We start from the raw sequence: 23,948 nt of genomic DNA, 5'->3' as shown, positions 1-23,948 counted from the left end.
ATTTAAAAAAGATAAAGTTAAAATTAAAAGGTCTGACTCAAGGTAGCGTCAAACAAATCAGCGTTTACACAGTATAGTCTACACCTCCCATGACGTCAGAGGACTTTGATGACGGGGTCAGGTTAGCTAAAATACACAAATATACACGGACACTACACCTTCAAAATAAAAGCTCAAATTTTCATTTATGCAAACGAACGTGATAAACTACTGTATTCAAGACATCTTTTAAACAGATGAACAACATAAAGTAGTATAGACCCAAAGTATTTTAGAAGCTCAGTTTTCTTAAATATTTTCTATATATATAATCTCAGGACGGAGAGCCCCTGAAATCTTCCTGAGTTGCTGTTTGTGATCAACGAGCAGCTCAGACTGAATTATTCTCATGTGTGAAACACCATACGGGAAGTTCTTAAGACTTTGCATCCTTTAAAACACAATATTTCACAGTCTGATGACATTTAAAAGTGTTGTTCATACCTGTTTTATCTGCAAGAGGCAGGAATTATTACAAATGAAGATTTAAGATTTTACTTTATTGATTCTTTATTGAAATTTCATTTTTTACACTCTGTAGTCATGCAACACACACATAGGCTGAAGTATATATATATATATATTTACACACACATGCAAGCATGCACACAAACAGGATCCTATGGACATGCAGACTAAGGGAGAGATGTCAGAGTGATGGAGCGGCCCACAGCATGGTGGGGAGGGGGTTTGGTGCCTTGCTCAAGGGCACCTCGGCAGTGCTTGGTGATCTCTCCAGCTACCAGACCAACTTTCATGCTTGATCCGCACCGGGACTTGAACTGGCGACCCTCTGGTGCCCAACCCAAGTCCCTACAGACTGAGCTACTGGTGCCCCGATATGAAAGGTTCCTATGTTCAGTACATTTTTGAGCTTGACACTTTTTCCCCCTCACAAACGCATCTAGATAATTTCAGAGGGACTGCCCCTGACAGGCTGGATTCAAGTGCCCCGGAAGTCACATACACACCAATTCAAAAAAGCCAGTTTTTACAGCAGAAATTAACATGTTTACAAATTGCCTTTGCACCAGGCAACCGTACAGTGTTATGTGTCAGTGTTTATATCAGAGGCTGTTTATCCTCTGCTGGACCGGAAGTATACCCGGTTTATATTTACTTGTGAAATAGGAGGAACATCGTCAGACTTTTAAAAAATGTAAATACCGCTGACTTTATTTTGAAAACCGGAAACGACCGTCACCTCTGAAGCCGTCTGACTTGACATACACGGCGATCTTCGAGGGAAAAGTGTTGCTGTAAAAAAAAAAAAACACGACTATAAGCTGAGCAGGAGCTCTGTCAGACCCCCCCCCCCAAAGAAAAACAAACCGAGTGAGAGAACCGGAACCGCAGCAGGACCGTCTTCTTCTTCTTCTCGGACAGGAGCAGCAAACATGGCGGAGCTGAGGCACCGAGGAGCCAGAGACACCGAGGACAAGGTAACGTCAGTCAGGACCGTCTGATGCTAACGCCTGCTAGCCGAGGAGGTTTTGTAATATTTTATCACTATGATGTTGTTCGTATTGGTGAAGTGAATGTTACGTCATACTGACAGAATAACCCCCCCGATGGAGGAAAGGTCAGCTTGAACTGAGGTGTTTACTTTCCCTTGTTTACATAAAGACTCGCTGTCTTATCATCCCTGCTGTCTGTGCAACATTAGCTTAGCTTGTCTGACAACATCTGTAATAACACCTGCAACAGGACAAGACTTCTCTTTGAATAGATGTTAAACAAATGACAGGAAATGTGTAAGCGCATCATTATCCGTTATTTCAATATGGACGGTAAAGTTGTGACCACGCCCCCCGGAAGTGCGCCGAGCGAACGGTGAAGCCAATTTGACATGGTAGCCAAACCTGGTATTGCAGCGTCACAAAAATACTGCTTACCATAAGGTTACATTGGGAATGAGATTTCTAAAAATCAGCAGATAATTTTTTTTTTATGTATATCAACTTCCTGCTACGAACGCTTAAAGATGGAGTCTGTAGCTGCTTTAAAAAAAAAAAACGGTGAATATGACAGTAGTGATATAGCAGTAAATAAAATATAATGACAGTGAAGAGAAACACCAAGTGGATAAAGCTCGTTCTAAAACGAGGGTGAACCTTGGTCGTATCCGAATTGCCAAGCACCTACTCAATCTGTCAGTAGGCAGGAGGCAGTACCTACTATCCGTGCCGTATACTGTTTAGTACCTACTATTCAGTATGCACGCACAGTAGGCAGATATTTGTGCCTACTTCTTCTGATTCATTCAGTAAAGAAGTGACGTCATTTACGTTTCCTGAACCGGCTGCATCCACCTGTTTTTTTTTTTTTTTTTTTTTGTTTATCTTTATTCAAGAAGAGTAATGCACACATACAGTCAGGTAAACAAAACAATATCACAATGTAAATCAAGTAAAAGACGGATTAAATAACTAAATAACATACAGTACATAAAGAAAAGTACAAATGAAAGACAGTAATATACAGAATATAAAATAAACCAATAAAGACGCATTTAAATAGTTAAATCATTATTTAAATAGAGGGGGAAAGGTTTATAATAATGCAGACATTTGTTTTATTTTCTGTTGTTAATTTAAAGTAGTGATTTCAGTCGGGACTTTAAATTAAGATTAAAAATTGATTAAATAATCCACGCTCGTTTGTTTTGATTTCGGACGTGAAGTGACGATTTACATTTAATTTCGCACAGCATTGTGCGTGGTAAAACAATTCATTTCCTGAAAGCACGCATCCGATCCATACTGCATGAAACCCGGAAGTTAGTATCCATACTGAAATGTTCAGTATACTGAGGTGGACCCAAAAAATACATACTGAATGACCACGAGGGTTCAGTACACTGAAACTCCATACTGAATAGTACGTACTGCATACTGAACTGTGACAATTCAGAAAGGACCCTTGTGTTGTCTTGTACCTGTGGACGTGGAGTTGGTCTACTTCCTGTTGGACAGGAAGGTGACAAACACCGGCGGTTAGCTTGTGCTAGCATGCGTTAGCTTGCAGTGTAGGTACAAGCAGTAAACATACACACTACGTCCTGCAGGGGGCGATGAGCCCAGAAGGAGGGGCCCAGTTTGAATGTTGTGTTTACAAACTGCAGCGACACCTGAATGATGTGAAATGCAATTGAAGCTGAATTCAGAGTTATTTTGTAGACATAATGAACTCAGATCAGAGATTTGGGACGTGACTCAAAGCGTGCATGCTCTGTGGCATTGGTTCCCAACCTGGGGTCCGGGCCCCCCGTCCAGGAGCACCTTAGATCTCAGGTACACAGCAACAGTACGGCAGCTTTCAGTTGCAGCTCACGCTTCCTTATGAAGCAGTCTTTGACGTTCGTTGACATCCCGTGTTTGTGACTTGTCGTGGTTGAGATGGCGTCCTCCAGGACAAGACACGTCCCATTACGACCATAAAATGAAGGATTCCTCTGGCTGTGATAGCTGATGGAAATATTTCAGGTCATGTAAGAACTCAAGAAAAAAAATATATAGCAAAGGTCTAGTCAATTTTTAATTAATTCAGATATTTTATTGTGAAAATTTTAAATGTTTTGCATCATCAGGTTGTGTCCAGTTAAAGACCAGTTCAAGCTCACTGTCTCAGACTGGTTTTAACATGTGGTGGTCTTCAGTTGTTTGACTCAGACCAGGTGCTGCGAAACATTCACAGCCGATGAACTGAACCCGCGCTCTATTTTTAACTCGAGCATCCTGAATGACGGATATTGTCTCCATGGAAACCAGTAGGCGGAGAATGGCTCTGTGTGTGTGTGTGTGTGTGTGTGTGTGTTTTCTTTTGCATGCTCCTGCATTCATGTGCTGGGTTTCTTTCACTACTGACAGATGTTTTCTTTTTGATAGTGTGTCGGACAGTATCAGAAATAGTCTTAATTCATTTTTTAAAAATCCTGCAGAATTACTCGTCTTGCGTTCATGTTGCTGCGTCAGTCCAGAGAGACGGGGTGACCATATGGGGACATGACCCCTGTGTTGATATAACACTCTTCAGGAATCACTGACTTTAAAGAGGACATATTATGAACATGATGAACAAATGAAGATTAAAATAACGGTCTTGCTTTCGAGGCAGAAAGGAATGAGAGTAGATTAGTAACATGGAAAGTGTCCCACTGCAATGATGTTGAATTGTCTCACTGTGAAAAACCACAGCGTGAGACGGAGCGGGCGTCAGACGACAACTCAGGGCCTAATTTGGTCAGCAGCAGCGCGGAGGTCAGCGGGGGGGGGAGTGAGAGGATGATGAACTGAAAAAACCCTCTGTCTGTCATCAACAGACGAGCTGTAACTGTCTGATTGTTGTTGCCATGGAGATGCAGAGATAAGTGTTTTTATATCAGGCCTCTGTCATTAAACAGATGCTACTGAGGAATCAACAGTATGGAGGAGATTTTGGCGCTCCACACACATTAGCCGCCCACTCGCAGGCCGGCTGCTTTTTCTGTGTGTTCACTGAGATCACATCTACTCAATTACATCTGTATCAATTAATTAAAGAAAATACATGGTTAGTAACGAGTTAGAAGAAAGGTCTGTTTTTACACCTGCACAGGACGGATCCTGAAAGTCTCCTGACCAGGCTGTTCACACATGCACCTCACTGCGGGAGACGGGAGGGTTGTTGGGGGCTCGCGTTTTGAGAGGCGATTAGATTCTAAAGGTGGACAGCCTGCGTGACTCGCTGGAGAAGTTAGTCCTTAAAAACGGAGACTGCTGGAAGGCTGAGCTCGCTCCAAAAACCAAAGAAATCCCAGATAATCTGGACAAGAGTTTAACCTGAACCCAGGCTGTCCACTTGGAGGACCACAGCAATCGTACATGGGGCATGCACATGCGGGTACCGATGCCCCCCGCTGCTCAACAGGTGTCCCACACTGACATGATTCTCCTTCTGCAGAGAGTTTCTGAAATAAGGTGGAAATTCTTCAGGACATGTTGTGAGCGTTTACTGTGCAGCGGTAAAAATATACACTGTGCTCCATGTAACCTAGATACCACATCATGTGATGTAGAAAAGACTGTCCCTCCGGCGGGCGCCATTTGAATAGTGTTTCTGTTTACTTCTGTCAACTTTGTTTATTTCTGTTGCTGCACAGGAAACAGATAAACATGTTCTTATTTAGTAAATGTTCCTCTGTTTGTTTGTTTGTTTGTTTGTTTGTTTGTTGTAGGGCTCTGACAGCGAGCTGAAGGTGGAGAAAGATGGCGTGTCAGACAGTGAAACCAAAGTGGACTCAGGGGTCCCAGATGTCCAAGTCCCTGCTGATGACACGCCCGAGGTTCTCAACAAGGCCCTGTCTGGACTCTCCTCCAGGTACCAGCACTGATGAGGAAGAAATGTTAGAGACATACAAACTGCAGACTGCGGTTTCTGATTGTCCACCTGGTCTGACCTGCTGATACGGATTAAGCACCTTTAATTTAAAGAAGCGATAGCAAAAAACTTTTCTTTTAACATTTCTATTCTTTTTATGATCATTATAAAACGCCAAACAGTTTATTACAAATTAAAAAATCTTAAAAACCGGAGGGCCGGTAGCCTAGTTGTTAGTACGCGCCGCATGCCCCATGTCCAGAGGCTCAAGTCCTCTAAGAAGACCTCCCAGGTTCGAGTTCAATCTGTGGATCCTTTCCCTCATGTTGTTCCCCTCTGTCTCTCTCTCTCTCTCTCTCTCTCTCTCTCTCTCTCTCTCTCTCTCTCTCTCTCTCTCTCTCTCTCTCTCTCTCTCTCTCTCTGATTTCAGTCCATTAGATGGTTTTGTTATCAATCTGTGTTTTATTAAATAAACTTAAATAGGCTATAGAACTGAAATGTGTGTGTGTTTTATTTTCCTCAGATGGAAGAATTGGTGGGTCCGAGGCATCCTGACCCTCGCCATGATCTCCTTCTTCTTCCTCATCATCTACCTGGGCCCCATCGTGCTGATGATGATTGTGAGTACCGACCACACAGATGATGATTCACACGTCCACTTCTGAATATTTCTAGAAGATTTCAGGACAGCCTGCTTCTGAAATATTCCCAAATGTTGTTGTATCAAAGCATTTTAGCATGTTTAGTGCCTCAAGCCTTGTGTCTGTAAAGCCGTATTCACATCTTCACTCCCCTCGATAAGGTCACCAGCCCCTCCCACTTGTTTGAGGTGAATTCTCCTGATTATATCCTGCTGCGTTCTCACGTCAGCTCACTCTGACTTTCTGCAGAATAAATATTCGGCTGTTTGCGTTCACACAGCAGCTCCTGGGCTCCTCTCCTCTCCTCTCCTCTCCTCTCCTCTCTTGTCTCTCCTCTCCTCTCCTCTCCTCTTTTGTTTCTCCTCTCCTCTCCTCCGTTTCCGTTTCCAGTGAATGTGAGTGTGAGTGACGGTGGTGGTGTTGCGAGTGTCGCGCAGATTGAATTGTTTGCTATCCTTTCTACTGTTTTCAAAGTGCACGATCAGGTCAGATTGTTTTCATATTTATATTGAGTGTTGTTGGCTGTGTAAGACAGATCGTTGGAGGGGTTGGAGGGAGGAATGGCGTCTGCTGAGATGCCACCTCCGACTCCCCGACAGGGAGTTCGGATAGTCCCTCCGAACGGTACTGTCACCGTGGAGGAGGTTTTGTTAGCTGCAGGTGAACAGGTAGGTCATGATAAACTTTTGTATGCATCCCGAATGAACAAGGTTGTGGTTGTTTTTCTGAAGAGTGAGCCTCTTGTGTATCAGCTGATTGAGAGTGGTGTGTTCATTAGGGATTTGTTTGTACAAGTTTCCCCGTTGTCAGTTCCCTCTACGCGGATCACCGTATCCGGTGTTCCGCCGTTTATTTCTAACGACTTGTTAGAGAACGAGCTCCGCAGATTTGGGAAGTTTGCAAGTGCTTTCAAAACTGTGAGTCTAGGGTGTAAAGATCCCAAACTGAAACATGTTCAATCTTTGCGGCGTCAGGTGTTCATGTTTTTGGAGTCGCCCACACAGACTCTGGAGGTTTCCTTTCGAGTTAAACACGGTGATGCTTCTTATATGGTGTATGCGAGCTCGGGACAACTGAAGTGTTTTGAGTGTGGTGATGTGGGACACAAACGTTTTGCGTGTCCGCACAGACAGCAGGAGGTGGCTAGTGCGGCGCATGCGGCGGAGGCCGCGTCCGCGCCTGGTGCTGAGGCCGTGGCTGAGGTAGAAGTGGTTTCGACCAGCTCTCAGGCTACAGAAAAATCACAGACTGTAGATAATCATAAAACTGAAGATTCCACAAGTTCTGCAGTTGTAGATGTTTCATTGAAGGAAGGTAAGACAGTGTGTTGTAGCCAGGCATCATGTGAAGGAGAGGACATGGATGAAGATTATGAGTCAGACAATGCATCCATTGCTGATTTGCCAAATTGTGGCTCTGATATTTATTCTTTAGAGTCAATCAATCAATTTATGGATGAAACGTACAAAAAACCAGTAAAAATAAGTGACTACTTTGGCACTCTAACTACCATGGCACCAACTTTAGTGCAGGAGTAGCCATTTTGTTTAGAGCATCTGCAAATGTAAAGATCGTCTCTTGTGCTGAAATTGTAAAGGGAAGGCTTTTAATTGTAAGAGCAGAAATAGAGGACACTGTTTTCTGCTTCACTAATATTTATGCTCCAAATAATGGAGCTGAAAGGGTAGCTTTCTATACCCGCCTCCAAAAGGAGTTACTGATCTATAATCAGGATCAGATCATTCTTGGTGGTGATTTTAACTGCACACTTGATTTCACCGTGGATAGAATAGGAGAGGAGCCACATCCACATTCATCCCAGACTTTAAAAACTGTCATCTCTCACCTGGATTTGTTGGACACATATAGAGTGAAACATCCACAATCCAGACAGTATACATGGGTCAGGGTTAACAGTAACAGGGTGTGTGCAGCTTGACTGGACAGGGTTTACATCTCCAGAACTCTCAACCCCAGATTAATTCATTGTAATATTCTGCCTGTCGGCTTCACTGATCACCATTTTGTTAGTGTGGAGCTGATTATTTCACCAGGTGAAAGGGCTAAGTCCTTCTGGCATTTTAATAACAAGCTTCTACTGGACAATGTTTTCTGTAAAAACTTTGGGTGTTTTTGGGATCAGTGGCAATTAAGAAAAGTTGAGTTTGATTCTTTGAAGCTTTGGTGGGAGGTTGGTAAAGCTCAGATTTGTGTTTTTTGTCAGCAGTACACGTCACACTCTTCTGCTAGATTAAAAACAGTCGTTAAAAATCTTGAGGACAACATTAAGAACCTTGAGGAGGGGTTAAATGGGAGTGTGGATCCCACCGCTGGTACCCTGCTGAAGGAGAAACGTATGGAGTTGAGCTCTTTCCTGCAGGAGAGGGTGAAGGGAGCTCTTGTGCGGTGTCGTTTCCTTCATCTCAAAGACATGGATGCCCCAACGTCTTTCTTTTTCAATCTTGAGAGATCTGTGGCTCAAAAAAAGCTGCTGACTTGTCTTAAACTGCCAGGAGGTCGAATAACAGCTGATCCAAAGGAAATGAGCAGTCACGCCATGCAGTTCTATGAGGATCTGTTTGGAGCAGAGAGTTGCAGCCAGGAGTGTCGCAGGGAGCTCCTGGAGGGTCTCCCTCAGCTCAGTGTGGAGGAGAGGTCTCTTCTGGAAGGGGAGCTGTCTCTGGAGGAGCTCACTGCTGCTGTCACTCAGATGGCAACAGGAAGAGCACCTGGAATAGATGGGTTGTCCACAGACTTTTTGAAGAGGTTCTGGAATATTCTTGGGTCTGACCTGCATAGTGTTTTAATGGAGTGTTGCAGGACCGGGTCTCTTCCTGGTTCTTGTAAGAGAGCAGTTCTTTCCTTGCTCCCCAAGAAAGGTGACCTGGCATTGTTAAAAAACTGGAGGCCGGTTGCTTTGCTCTGTGTGGACTATCTTCTCCAGAGCTTTATCGAACAGACTAAAGGACGTTCTGGGAAGTGTGGTCCATAAAGACCAGAGTTACTGTGTTCCAGACCGGACAATCATGGATAATGTTTTTCTTATCAGAGATGTCACTGATGTGTGTAAAATCTATAATCTAAATGTTGGCATTATGTCTCTGGATCAAGAGAAGGCGTTTGACAGGGTGGATCACTCGTATTTGTTTTCTGCACTGAGGTCTTTTGGTTTTGGTGATGGTTTTGTGTCATTAGTTGGGTTGTTGTATCAGGATGCACAGTGTTTGGTGAAGATGGGGGCGGGGTTGAGTCGGCCAATCCCTGTACGGCGAGGGATCAGACAAGGTTGTCCCATCTCCGGCCAGCTGTATAGCTTGGCTATTGAGCCCTTGCTGTGCAGGTTGAGGGGCCGGCTCAGCGGGCTTTCTTTGCCCGCGTCCTGTAGCATCGAATGTCCCCCTACAGTTTCTGCCTATGCTGATGGTGTAAACATCTTCATCTCCAATCAGGGGGACGTTCGGTGTCTGCAGGACACCCTGTCCCTGTATGAAAGGGCAACAGCTGCATGGGTGAACTGGGAAAAAAGTGGTGCCTTATTGGTGGGAGAGTGGAGGGACCAGGCAGTGCCCAGTCTGCCTGGTGGACTTGAGTGGGGGAGGGAGGGGTTGAAGGTGTTGGGGGTTTATTTAGGTACCGAGGACTTTAAAATTAAAAACTGGGAGGGAGTTAAGGAGAAAGTGTGCACTCGGTTGTCTAAATGGAAATGGTTGCTACCCCAGTTGTCGTATAGGGGAAGAGTTCTGGTGGTCAATAACTTGGTTGCCTCGACTCTCTGGCATAGACTTGTGGCTTTGACACCTCCAAGAGGGCTGGTGGAGGACATTCAAAGGGCCATCCTGGACTTTTTCTGGTCAGGCAAACACTGGGTCCAGGCGGCAGTCCTCTACCTGCCAGTGGCTGAAGGGGGACATGGACTTATAGACATTCAGTCAAAAATTGCCTCATTCAGACTCCAGACTGCACAGAGACTCCTTTTCACTTGTGGTCCCAGCTGGATGGACATCGCTCGACTGCTGCTGAGGAGAGCTGGACGGCTGGGGTACACTAAGCAGCTCTTTCTGTTAAAGCTTGAGGAGGTGGATCTCACTGGTTTAACATCCTTTTATATGTCTGTAATGCAGGCATGGAAAATGTACACATTCAAAAGGAAAAAAACGGAGAGTCCGGGAATATGGATCTTTGAGGAACCATTATTTTTTAATGATTTCATAAGGACTCCAACTTTGCAGTCAGCCAGTTTCAGAGAGGCAGGCTGCACAAAACTGGGTCACCTGGTAAGACTGACCCTGGACGCCCTCAAAGAAAGGACCAATATCACCTCCAGCCGGGTGGTTGAAAGAGTGGTGGAGGAAGTCTTTGCTGCACTCCTCTCCTCTCCTCTCCTCTCGTCTCCTCTCCTCTCCTCTCCTCTCCTCTCCTCTCCTCTCCTCTCTTCTCTTCTCCTCTTCTCTTCTCTTCTCTTCTCTTCTTTTCTCTTCTCTTCTCTTCTCTCCCTCTTCCTCTCCTCTCCTCTGAAAGACGACAACTCTGGGATTCACAGGCTCTCTAATAACATGCAGGATTTCTGCTCATGTCATTAGGGAATCCCCTGAAAATAGGTCTGTCACCCATTTTGTGTCACTGGGATGTAGGACACACACACACACACACACACACACACACACACACACACACACACACACGTTCAGTTCGTTGGGGGGGAGGGGGTCCTGTTCCTGGTGACGCTGTGTTCCTCTGTGCAGGTCCTCTGTGTTCAGATCAAGTGCTTCCAGGAAATCATCACCATCGGTTACAGCGTGTACCACTCGTACCACCTGCCCTGGTTCAGGACACTGAGCTGGTGAGTCTGCACACACACACACACACGCACACGCACACACACACATTTCCACGTTGTTTACAGGTGTAATTAAACATCTTTTTTAAAGTGTCGTCTCATGTTTTACTTTGTTTCAGACTTCCTCAGGTTTGTTTTTCCGACCTATTTTAACCTCCAGTAGTTTGTAGATTATTTTCCCCCGATCAGCTTGATTGGCAAACGCCCCGTGATTGGTCGATTGATGTTTGATGTTAGCGACAGTAGTGTTCAGTTTAGTGTGATAGAAACTAGTCCTGACATTCACTAAGCCTTGATCCGGAACAATCAGATGTTAACAAACGTACAGTTTTGTCTTTCTTAAAACACTTTTGAGGCAGAAAAATAATCATCTCAAGCCTCATCCACACGAGGGCGGTGATTTAGCTTTTTCATGGCGTTTTCATGGCGTCACCAAACTACCGCTGGTGCTAATGATGCTAACTGGACTTTGTACACACTCACATATACACACAGTTACTCTCCCACTATGTTGACGAGCAGAGATGCCTGATTGGATGACGGAGGTCCAAGCTGCTTCAAACAACACTCCCACCACTCAGACCCCGCCCCCAACGCCTGGGGTTTTAAACGAGACCGGGTCAGACTTCGGGTTGGTGGGTTAACTTTGTAAAGAGGAAGGAGAACATTTTTGCATGTCATCGTTGTTGACTTGGCGTTCTCATGACCGCCGTAGCAGAGCGTTTTAGCGTTTTCATGTAAACAAAGATGTTATTTGAGAACTGAGCGTGTGTGGACGGGGTTCATTTTTTTAAAAACAGAGGAGGAAAATCCCCCGTGTGGACTAGGCCTCAGCCTTCCCCGTATTTTCTCCGATCATAGAGAACGAGTGTCTGATTGGCTGTTGTCTTGGGGGGCGCGTGTTCATTTTAACCCCTCTCTAAATCTCTCTCAGGTACTTCCTGCTGTGCGTGAACTACTTCTTCTACGGTGAGACGGTCACAGATTACTTCTTCACTCTGGTGCAGAGGGAGGAGCCGCTGCGCATCCTCAGCAAATACCATCGCTTCATCTCCTTCGCCCTCTACCTCACAGGTACCGACATGAAACCTCCTAATGTCCTCACGGGGAAACGACTTCCTGCAGGGAAGGGCTGCGTGGTCGACCGTTAAAAAAATCACGATCAGGATTCATACAAACATTTCAAAATGGCGGTGATTGATTTGCTCGTTGCAGTTAGATAGATGGGTTCTTTATTAATCCTTTGCAGGAAATGACATCGTCACAGCAGCAAGAAGATACCACACAGAAAAACTAACAAATAACAAAACAACAAAATAGACAAAAACTAAATAAACTAACAAACACCATTTAGAGCAGGGAGCGGCAACTTAGGTCACAGCAAGGGCCATATTCATTTAATTCTCACCGCTTGAGGGCCAAACTGTACTATAGAAAAAACGATTACAGTCTCAAATTTAACTCAATTGTATTAATTATTCTGGACATATTTCTGGTTTTCATGATTTCATGGTCATGTTTTCTTCATGTTTATTAATTAATGGATATGTAAAAATTGACCTGAGGGCCACGTTGAGGGTTGGCGGGGCCACATGAGGCCCCCGAGCCGCCTGTTGCCCACCCCTGATTTAGACACATAAACACTAAGATCAGTTTTTATTTTTAAACTAGACTAAAACTACAAACTTCAGGGTTATAAATAAAATATATACTACAAATGTAATTAACCTTTAGTTTGCAAAAGTATCCAGTGTGCAGAATCGAATAAGAGTATTCATAAATATAAATAAATATGAGTGTGTATTTATTATTCTCCATGAAACAGTCTGATGGCAGTTAAGAGGACTTCCTGTAACAGCCTGTGACTGAACGGTCTCTGTTGAGTCACATCGAAGGTGTGTAGTGGGTGTGTAGTGGGTGTGTAGGGTTTCTCAGAATGGACTTAAGTTTTGAAAGTCTCTGTGACCTGCTGAAGGGTTTCTATTTCAGACCCAATGATGGAGCTTTCCTTTATCACAGGAAAGAAAAAAAGAAGGGGTGACACTCAGGAAAAATGAGAGTGACGCAACTGCTAAAGTCTGTCTCTACTTCGGTGCTGATTTCACTTTATTCAGTGTGTGTGCTTCCTCTGAGCTCCTCAGCAGCAGATACACAAGGAGCATCAATTAACCACAGAGCAGATTGAGCGGGACAGGAAGTCAGACACAGAAAAAAACAAAAAAAACATCCGGTTTATTTTCAGAATAAAACGCTCCGTTTAGACAGTTTAGAACAACGACCTATGTGTGTTAGTTGAAGTGTTTATAAGAGTTTGATCCTCTTAACTCCAGCTGTCGGGCGGTGCTGCTCCGTGCTGCGCTCTGAGAATGCAGCCTGTGGGCTCATGACGGACGAACAAATCAAAAATCAATCAACAGAGATCATTGGTGGTATCTTTGTGTGTCTGATTGTGATTATTTCCTCTTGTTTTGAATAACGTCGCTGACTGTCATTTCATTCTCTGACCTGCAGGCGCTTTGCATTGTGGGAAACAGAACGAGAGGGAGACTGGTCTGATGTAGATTTTTCACCCATCAGTAAAACATTTAGTATTTTTTGGGCATGCTGCAGATCTCACATTCGTCCACACACTGCAGACCAGATCAATATGTTCTCCTAGTGTAGGAGGTGGTTTCTAAAACAGCACTGTGTCATGTTTTGGATGCAGGACCATCTGAGGGTCTGAAGCTGCACAGTGTCTACAGAAATATCTGCAGGTTCTCTGAGCCTTCCTTTGGTCTTAGACACTGTAGACCCAGACGGGGGTGTGCATTTTCTTCATGTTAGATTCACTCTGCTGCATCAACAGTTTTTAAGCGCTAAGACGAGAGACGTCGGATGTTTGTTACCACAGACTCTCGCCCAGCTGCACCTGGGCAAAGGTTTTCAAAATGACCCCTTTCTGCTCTAAAACGACATTAATCACATTACGGTGCAACAGGGAAACCTAGTAACGGAGGAGGGATTACGTCAGCAGCAGATTCATCAAATCAAATGAAGACACTGATGCAAACAGAGGAGGGATGATGTTTGCTGTGGGAAGCTTCTGCTGCTGAGACAAGATGGCAGCCGGCTGGTCTCAGGAGGAGGAGACAGAAATTAACCAATCAAAAAAGGTTATAATCTTCATGTGTGCAGTGTGTGTGGTGAGATTCTTCAGAGGAGTCTCCGTTTCCTGTGCCGTGCAGGTTTCTCAGTTTGTAGTTTCCAGTCTCTGCAGCTGCTGACTGCTGTCAAAAACAGGATGTGGAGAGGAGGGAAGCACCCTGACTGTTTCTGCTTCTTGACTTGTCAGATCTCAAGTGGTCTAAGATAATGGTCTGGTACCGTGAAGAGAAGGGAAACAACTCAGATGTGCAGAGTTTTGACACATGATTCTGTCCATGTTACCTGCTTTAAACTGCTTTAAAGAGTAAATATGTAACATCTTTTGAAGAGCAGCTGTGTCAGCAGTCAGTGAAAGCTCTTTCTGTCTGCCCTGCCACATCCTCTCTTCACCTCAGTTTCTCACACACACGTCTCCAGCAGGCCCTGCCCACTCGCTGCACATTAACTTTTGTCTGAAGTATAAACTATTGTAACTAGTATTAAACTAGTAACTAGTGTAAACTATATTCGCCTGGAGTTTTGACTAAAAGGTGACCGAGATACCGGCTTAATGAACCTCCCTCCTCTGAGTGTTTCTCATGTTGTTGTCCATGTCGTTGCAGGTTTCTGCATGTTCGTGCTGAGTTTGGTGAAGAAGCACTACCGTCTACAGTTCTACATGGTAAGTGCCCCCCACCCCCCCCGCCCCCCCTGCTGGCCCCCCGCCTCAAGGCTGCTGCTGGGTTTTTGATGCGGAGAGCTGAAGTATAGGAGAGTGTGTCTGGAGAAGTGGGCCAGAGAGTGCTCTAAGGGTGCACTCACACCAGGCAAAGTTTCCCCGTACCAAACTAAATAACAATTGCCCCGCACGTCCCCTTTTTTATTTTATTATTTTTGAGCTCGTCGGTCTTGTAAACTAAGCACGCTTCATGATGATGTAAAGCCATTGTTGTGGAAATATTTCAGTGAGAATATGAAGACCAAGATCCAATCATCTTTGTGAGGTTTTAGAAGTTGCAGGAAGGAGAAAGTGTGTAACATGATGAGCACTCTGCAGAGATACTCAAACGAGAGAGAGACTGAAGACTCCTTTTAAACATGTCAAGGAGGAAACAACAATATAGACAAGCTCTGTTGTAGGAGATAAGCAGTTTAACACAATAAACCTAAACAGAAGAAGCCATCCTTGTAGAGATCAAAGGTCATGCAGAAACCTCTAGACTAACAAGATGTTTATTGGCCAATTTAACCTAAAACAGCATTTTTTGAAATGTCAGACAGTTCACCACAGAATTATTTTAACGCATAAACTAAATCATTTTTTGTTCCATTACACCATACATGTTTTGTATTAGGAGATTATTAAGAGCTAACCATGCTGAGACCCGGCTATCTTCTTACCAAATCTCCAGTCTGTCAACAAGTACTGTTAAACACGGTGTATAAGACGCACTTTTAATACCCTTTTTTTTTTTCATCTTAAAAGTTGGCTGTTCTTAAACACCCGTGCAAACAATAAACCAGAATAAAATGCAGACACACGCCGTCATCACCGTGGGTCAAGCAGCCACCATCACACACTGAATGCAGCCTGACACCATTAAAAAAAACATCCCCATTCATTGTGTATTGAAAGCTGATACTCACTGTGCTTGTCATACTTTCACCTGCTGTGACCGTTAATTTATAAAGGCAGATAATGCACTTGATTCGCAGGTCACATTTGTCAAAAAGAAGCTCGTTCATATCTGTCAGCATCGAGCTTGAGCTTTCAAAAAAGAATAAGTGTCAGTTTTATTCCTTAGAAAGAAAACACCAATTCCAATAGGTTATTTGCTGCTTGTTTTATTTGTGAGAATTTTCAGTCAAAACATTTTTTTTTGCTTTAATCCCTGTAATCATGCATTAACCTCTTCTGATTGAAAGAGTCCTGTATTAAAGATAAAGAGTGACCAGCGGAGTCAGAGAGCTGACTAGCTAGGAGTCTGTGCTTCACAACTTTCCCTGCAGGCTGAGAGCTCAACTAGCGTACTGTAGCTGGTAGGAGTTCAAACTCCACAAAGAGAAAAAACAGACGGAACTAAAAGAGCGACATAGAAAATTATGCTGAACACAATAGAAATCATCACACAGGAAGACAGTTTAAACCTTTTTTTCTCTCTCTGAGTAACCTTCCAAACAGACTGCTTCTTATATTCCAGATTTGAAGGTACTTCTGCGGAGATCCGCCTCATGACCTGTTTTGTCTCCACAGTTTGGGTGGACCCACGTGACCCTGCTGATCGTGGTGACTCAGTCTCACCTCATCATCCACAACCTGTTTGAGGGCATGATCTGGTTTGTAAATCTCCTTTTTATACATTCTCCTCCCTGATGTAAAGTTATCTGTCTCGTGGTGCTGTAACCGTCTTCTCTTTTGTGATCAGGTTCATCGTGCCCATTTCCTGCGTCATCTGTAACGACATCATGGCCTACATGTTTGGCTTCTTCTTCGGCCGCACCCCTCTCATTAAGGTCGGTCTGATCCGCTTTTCTTCCTAATCAAATCTCACAAATTACCACCCGATATTTGACCAGTCTTCCCGTTTCTTGTTTGGTTGTAAATGCTGCGGCCCGTCTGCACTGTGTTGACTAAAGTGTGGACGCAAGAAATCCCAAGCCCTCCCCCGCCTCCATAATTGAGTTTGAAACCCCTGATTCTAAATAATAAATCCAATATCCGCCCACTCATGTGTCCAGTCATAGTCCGGCCTCCCGATGAGGCCTCATAATGAATTGTATGTTTGTATATTAACCTGCTGTCCACACCTTAACCGTCTCCTCTGCAGCTGTCACCCAAAAAGACATGGGAGGGATTCATTGGGGGGCTCTTTGCCACCATCGTGTTTGGCATCATGGTAAGATTGGACTTATATAAATATGTTTCTACAGTTTCAAACCACATAAAAGTATTGACATTCTCGCTGAGACATCAAAGACCTCCTGTTTGAGAGAGAACCGACTCAACCACTGACCCCACAGCCGCCCACCAAATCAAGCTTAACACATATCCTTCAGCTGCATCGGCTCTCATGCTGAAATAATTGGCATTACCTGCTCACTAGTTCACAACATCAGAATCAGAATTGAGGTTTATTGCCAAGTACATTTACACATAAAGGAATTTGACTTGGTGTATTGGTGCTAAACAATTAACAAGGAAATAAAGCAGAACTAGCAACAACTTAAATAAAACAGGATAAGAAGATATTACAATATATAAAATAGAATTTAAAAAAATGTAAAAAATAAAAAACACAAAATGTACAAAAGGTGAAATGTAGGAGCTGTGCAGTGGACTATGAGGAAAAAAACATGCAAGAGCAACGACTTCATGCTAACAAATAACAAAGCATTAGCTGCTGAAAGAGATATTTTTGGGGGGTTAGAGGTCCCTCCAGGACGCTGCTACAACAAAGTTTAGGATAACGAGGAGTTTGCTCCTAAAGCTTAGATATGTTTGGGAGTAATTACAAACACAAAATCAATATTACTGTATTTGTGTGTATTAGTCATTTTTGAGTGATTATTGCATGGCCTTGCGGAACAGTCTTTACATTTCACTGCACATCTGTATGAGCATGTGACAAATACAAATCTTGAATCTTGAATATTGTTATTGAATATTTGGTAGCATTGTTGTAGATTTGTCCCTGCCCGGCCTGCAGGTTTTCCTTTAGCTTCTTAACCTGAAGCCGTCTCTCCTCACAGCTCTCCTACGTCATGGCCGGCTGGCGTTACTTTGTGTGTCCCGTGGAGTTCAACAACGACTCCAACAGTTTCCAGGTGGACTGCGAGCCGTCGGAGCTTTTCCAGCTGCAGGACTACGCTCTGCCCAGTGTCTTGGAGTCCCTCACAGGATGGGTAAGAAGACTCAGCTTCCCTCCCTCCTGCTCCGTCATGTTCACTGCTGTCCCTGAAACACTGACCCCCCCCCCCCCACTTCCTGTCTTCACAGACCACGGTGCGCCTCTATCCGTTCCAGATCCACAGCATCGCTCTGTCCAGCTTCGCCTCCATCGTGGGACCTTTCGGCGGCTTCTTTGCCAGCGGCTTCAAGAGAGCCTTCAAGATCAAGGTAGGAATGAAGGACAGTGAGACTAAGTGATAGCGTCAGTACTGTGATGTGCTTTGATGGCGTTCTGTTCAGAAGAGGCGTCTGACCACGTTGTCTTCTTTTGTCCCTTCAGGATTTCGCCAACACTATCCCGGGTCATGGTGGCATCATGGACAGATTCGACTGCCAGTACCTCATGGCCACGTTTGTGAATGTCTACATCGCCAGCTTCATCAGGTAAACAACGAGACCATGTTCAATGGATGGTGAGGGGGATTAGAGGGTCAGCTTGGTCTGCAGAGCCATAAGTCAGCTGGCTCTCTTTTAACCCGGTCACCATGGCAACGTGCTCTAAACTCATCCCCTGGTAGGTATCAGGTTACAGCTTCATATAGGTTGTACCGTGCTGTCGTTGTCGTCTCCTGGACTGTTCTCGTCAGGCTTCATAGTTCCTCAACTTGTGATGTCATGTTTGTAATGCCACCGAATGACGCCGTGCAGTTTAAGTAAACCTGTTCTGATGCACTCAAGACAACTGCCTCCTGAAATCCTCCTGATCTCCGTCTTCCCCCCAATCACCACATAACTCTGTGCACGCTGCGGTCTGTCATCTTCCATCACTGCAACACCTGTTGGTTTGACCTGATAACTGCTCTCATATCAGGAAAACCGAGGGGCGTCCAAAACGGGCGTGTGTGTGTGTGGGGGGGGGGCCTTAAAAAGTGTCAGACAACAGAGTCCACTACCCGGCGCTATAATGAGAATATGTCTTCATATCGATGTTTAGTCCAAAAGAACAGAGAACTGGCAAAAGGTCAAATCCTCGATCGTCTTGGATTTTAAAGATGTGTGTTTGATCGTTCTCTCTCCTCCTCTCAGGGGCCCAAACCCCAGCAAGGTGATCCAGCAGCTCCTGGCCCTTCGGGTGGATCAGCAGCTCCACATCTTTAACTCCCTGAAGACCCACCTGACAGAGAGGGGGCTCCTGCCGGCTCTGGAGGAGGCTGCCGCCTAAGACCATACCCCCACACACAAGCTCACCGCAAGACCAGAGAGGAGGGCGGCACCTGAGGGGGGGGAGGGGGGCCCTGTGCAGCTTTGGAGATTTTTTTTGCGAGACTCACAGCGCTTCGAGTGAGCTACAACTCATCTGAGAAAAACGGGGGGGGGGGGGGCACTTTAAAAAAACCACAACCTTGGGTCATTCCATTTGCTGCGGGTCTGAGAGTGGAGCGTGAACGATGTTTCTGACACCAGTGTGAATTACTGTTACTCATCATAGCCAATCAGCTACCTGTACACGGCATCACCTCTCTATACTTCTTATCGTGTGTTGATATTTGTCTTTTTGTTTCTGTTCAGTTTGAATGCACTGCTCTCAGCCCTGTGCCTCACTGTATTTTTACCCCAGGTGACCCCCCCCCCCCCCCCCGGACTCCTCGCTAAAATTAAGTTTTAGTTTTCTTCGTTGTGATGGATTCTATTTATACATAGATGGTTTTTATATTTGGTATGTTCTATTATATCTTAAAACTGTGTCTGCTTGTATCAGACTGAATTCACCCTTTGCCATCAGCCACATTTCAGTGTCTTTTTTTGTTTTTCTTCATCATTTCAAGTCGCCCGTTTTATGACATCGTTTGTTTATCGAGCAGACAGCGACGTCCTCAGATGAGCAGCGTAGTGACCCCCGTAGAATCTCATGAGTACAGAATCCAGCTGGGCACTTTGAAGCGTGCTGAGTGCTCAGCGGAAAGTTTTGTTGTGTTTGACGATGGACGCAAGCAACTATTTATCTCTCCCCCTCACCTGGTCGCTTCAGTTTCAATAGCAAGAGCAGAAAGATGAGATCACAGTAACAGAGGTTTTTTGTCACACATGTTCAGTGAGGTGGATGGGACAGTAAGAAGGAGGGACGAGTGATGGGGTCTACACGGTGCATTTTAACCTACAACATGACAATCTGATGTAGATACGGTGTTAGTTTATACTATCAGTCAGAGTTTAAGATGGTTTCCAGCTGGATTCTGATGCCACCCGCCAATGATTATTGTCTTTAAAGGTCACATATCCGCCTCCTCTTCAGTTTAAATAAGTCTCAGAGCTCCTCAAAACATGTGTGTGAAGTTTCTTGTTCTAAATCCACTCTGATCCTGTATTTGATCCTGTATTTGATCATGTCTATAAACCCCCCTGCTCAGAACAGGCTGTTTCTGTGTCTGTATCTTTAAATATGTAAATGAGCTGTGTCTGACCACGCCCCCTCTCTGGAAGGGCTTGGTTGTCTTGGGCTTTTTCGCTCCATGTCCTATTGTTTACAGTGAGAAGGCAGACTCAGAGGGCAGAACAAACACCTAGCTGTGGGAGTGTCACCCACCTGGGGGAGGGGCTACTGCCCTTTGTGATGTCATGAAGGGAAAATCTCCAAACGGCCTGTTTGAGCAAACATTTTCTGAAAAGTGGAGCAGGCAGAAGACGGAGAGGATGGACTTTTCTCATCATTGTGGGGTTTGTAGACAGAATAGGGACACATATTAGAGTTAGAGGAACAGGGTGGATTTTAGATAATTTGTGACCTTTAAAGATCAAGATTTTTTTGTGTGCAGTCATGTTGTTGGAAGTTATGATGCCGTCTGTTAAAGGAGCACTCGGCTGCCGAAGTTACCTTTTAGAAGAGGTACTTCTCTTCTGGACCATGTTGTTAAAAATGAAGACCCTGAGGGAGTCTAAGAGTGAGCGTGGCAAAATCAAAAACAAATGTTTCACATAAAAGGATCTCATGCAAAATATGGTCTTGTTGCATCATAGGAAATGTTGGTTTACTGACTAAGACCAGTGCACAGATGGGCACTGGTCTTATCTGTATCTGTTACTTGCAACTCATCCCATTTTATAAAAGTGCAAAACATTTCTGGAGTTGCCGACACAATCTGAGTTTTTATTTTATTGTAAAAATATATATGATTTGATCCTCAAGTGACTCTGAGTTGTTTAACTTCTGTTTGAACGAGTCAAAACCTCTTGGGAGATTCCGAATGTAAAAATATATTAGACTTGCAGTTTAATTTTTCAGAACTATTAAAGGAGCAGTATGTAACTCTGACACTTAGTGGTTAAAATGGGTACTGCAGTCTAAATTCTAAACATTGTAGAGAGACTGTCTCCCCCCCTCCTCCTCTCTAGAGTCGATGCTCACACAGGTCACCATGTGGTGGACACTGAAGCTTCAGTGTTTATCCAGCTCTGCATGGGTCTGTAAACCTTTCTGTGTTCTAACCTCTCTCCATTTTTCAAAAGCATCTCCAATATTGATCCTAGTTTGAGCACGTTTCTGCTCGTGGAGCTTATTAGAAACATGCAGAGGCTTTTTAGGTTGGGTACAATCACTTCTATCTGAACCACTTCTCTTGACCACTTCCATCGCTGCAACACCTGTTGACCTGATAACTGCTCTCATATCTGGAAAACAGAGGGGCGTCCAAAACGGCCGTGTGGGCGTGTCTTAAAAGCGCCTACCTTCTCTGGTCCAAACAAATCCAGAGCATTCAGGAGCAGAATCTAAAGTTAGAAGGAGGACATACTGGCTGCTGCATTGTTGTCAGAGAAGCCAGCACTTCAACATAGCATGTTTCCTTAATGTCTGATCATATAGGAAGATACCTTTATCACATCATTCTCTTACACATCTCACTGATTGGTCCTTTAAAGGGGTGTGGCCGAGTGAACCTGTAAATAGTCATTGATCTCAAGTTTCTGAGTTGCTTTGAAAATTGTTGCCGGAGAGGAATTGAGGCTTTGCTGCAAATGTCGTTGACACTGAAACGCGAGAGACAACAACCAATCACCTCAAGCTGCTCATCATGTTTTTGCGCTGTCGTCAGTTTGTTTTTGTCCAATCAGAGAGAGGAATAGATTTGTTCTCGTCAGTGAAAACCAAAACGACCCTTACGGAGGTGGTACAGGTGTTAGTTTGACGAGTGTGTTCAAAGGGACAAAAGAGCAATATGAGGGACGTGAAGGGTCCGTGTCTCTGTGTCATTCCCTGTGTTCAGACTCTTCATATTGTTTGTGTATTTACAATCAAATGACTCTAACTTTGCTTCATTATGGGAATCAATCTGAGTCCACTACATCATTATTATTCTTTCAGACGGGATCAACTCATGTACAATCCAACATATTTATTTTAAGATGTCACTGTCACTGCGTCCATTTTTCATTACCATCAGTTTGACCACATGTTTGAGTTGACTTGTGTGACATTTCACCCGGTCTCATCTTTCTTAAAGTATTTATTTTATGTACTGTAAGCAGGAGCGTGTCCAGAGAGGTGGACTGGGGCGGCATAGCCCTTTGAAATCTTATCGGCCACCCATGGTGCCAAATACAAAACCCTTAAGTATGATTGGCTATTTGCCCTGTCAGGAGGTGGGACTTATGTTAAAATCCACCAATCAGGCTGTAACGCAACAGGCGGCTCATAGTTCTCAGTGTGCAGATTTAAATTGTGACTTTGGGCATCCATGTTGTTGAAAGTCGATGAAGAATATGTTTGTTTGTGTTACTTAAAAGTCGATGTGATCAGTGCAGACAGAAGGGGATAAATAAATCTGAATGATCTTCATTCATGTGTGCACACAAACTGCAGAGGGCAGTGCCCCAGTTGCCCCCCCCCCCCCCCCCTCCAGTCCCAAAGTGTCTGAACACGCCCCTGACTCTAAGAAACCTTTTCGGAGTTATTCTATGACACATTGTAAAAGATGTTCAGAGACATGTCGAGTGTTCTTTAGTATTTTTGTTTAGAGGAATATTTAAAGGTATTATAGGAGAGAGTATCGAGGAAGCAGAGGAGCATTTCCTCTTCTTCAACCTCTCGCTGTGACTTTAGTGCTGTCGGGTGTTTTTCTAGGCTCCTCCCCCCAGTAGCTGTGTGTGTGTGTGTGTGTGTGTGTGTGTGTGTGTGTGTGTGTGTGTGTGTGTGTGTGTGTGTGTGTGTGTGTGTGTGTGTGTGTGTGTGTGTGTGTGTGTGTGTGTGTGTGTGTGTGTGTGTGTGTGTGTGTGTGTGTGTGTGTGTGTGTGTGTGTGTGTGTGTGTGTGTGTGTGTGTGTGTGTGTGTGTGTGTGTGTGTGTGTGTGTGTGTGTGTGTGTGTGAACCTACACTCGTATCACTGTGTTGCATTGTCTCCCCTCTGAGTAGACGACAGAGTCAAAGCGAGGAGTTCCTCTTAGGTCGCAGCTCTGTACTGCCATTTCTCTGCCTGGTGTTTTACGTACAGGCCACTAGAGGGCGCTGTTTGAGTGTGTAACACGACGCTGCACTGAGCAGGAAGGTTAGAGCCTTTTGTTTCTGCTGTTTGATACATTCCAGTACCTCTGAAGGTTTAGCTCACAGGGAGGCATGAGGGACAAACGACCACTTTAAAAAACCCTGATTGTCTTTTTTTTTGGTTTCATGGCACGCCGAGGCAGAGACACACCTTGTGCCATTTTCAAATCAAAAACAGTGCCACTTTACTGCCCAGCCAGGTCCTTCTTTAAGGAATGTATGGGAGACATGTCTGTCCCCCACATATTATAGCCTCTCCTCCCCTCCCCTTTCTATTATTTTGTGCTTATTCCGAAGCTGTTTCATTTCACTATATTCTTCTTCTTCTTCAACTGTGCAATGCTTTGTGTTGAGTTGTACACTTGTCCAGGGAAACGTTGTATATTCTTTAACGGTGAAATGTGCTTTGCCTTGGTTCAGAGAAAAATTAAAGATATGGAAAAAGATATCATGTGGTTGTCTGTGTGTGTGACCTGGTGTCTTCCCTTTTTGTCTTCTTCCCCATTTTGAAATAGATATCTTGTT

The 23,948-nt window shown here is 44.4% G+C and overlaps 1 protein-coding gene across 1 annotated transcript; it reads left to right on the top strand.

Annotated features, from left to right (window-relative positions):
* Positions 1-1,279: 1,279 nt before the first annotated feature.
* Positions 1,280-23,869, top strand: cds2 (CDP-diacylglycerol synthase (phosphatidate cytidylyltransferase) 2). Its single transcript, XM_020636423.3, has 13 exons — positions 1,280-1,481; positions 5,255-5,397; positions 5,921-6,017; positions 10,781-10,878; positions 11,810-11,949; positions 14,625-14,683; positions 16,256-16,338; positions 16,428-16,515; positions 16,830-16,898; positions 17,752-17,904; positions 17,999-18,118; positions 18,231-18,334; positions 18,977-23,869. Exons 1-13 carry the CDS (start codon positions 1,437-1,439, stop codon positions 19,110-19,112), a joined length of 1,335 nt encoding a protein of 444 aa, XP_020492079.1. The 5' UTR covers positions 1,280-1,436; the 3' UTR covers positions 19,113-23,869.
* Positions 23,870-23,948: the final 79 nt, after the last annotated feature.

Source organism: Labrus bergylta, chromosome 2 (assembly GCF_963930695.1).
Source record: "Labrus bergylta chromosome 2, fLabBer1.1, whole genome shotgun sequence".
NCBI lineage: Eukaryota > Metazoa > Chordata > Actinopteri > Labriformes > Labridae > Labrus > Labrus bergylta.
Note: the sequence above shows the minus strand (reverse complement) of the source record. Positions and strands in the feature narration are given on the sequence as shown.

What these genes read in the sequence shown, in the direction of transcription:
- cds2 (XM_020636423.3), top strand. Translation starts at nt 1,437, where the DNA reads ATGGCGGAGCTGAGGCACCGAGGAGCCAGAGACACCGAGGACAAG. An exon ending in CTGTCTGGACTCTCCTCCAG is followed by an intron (nt 5,398 to 5,920) that starts GTACCAGCACTG and finishes TATTTTCCTCAG; the next exon opens with ATGGAAGAATTGGTGGGTCC. An exon ending in CTGTTTGAGGGCATGATCTG is followed by an intron (nt 16,339 to 16,427) that starts GTTTGTAAATCT and finishes TTTTGTGATCAG; the next exon opens with GTTCATCGTGCCCATTTCCT.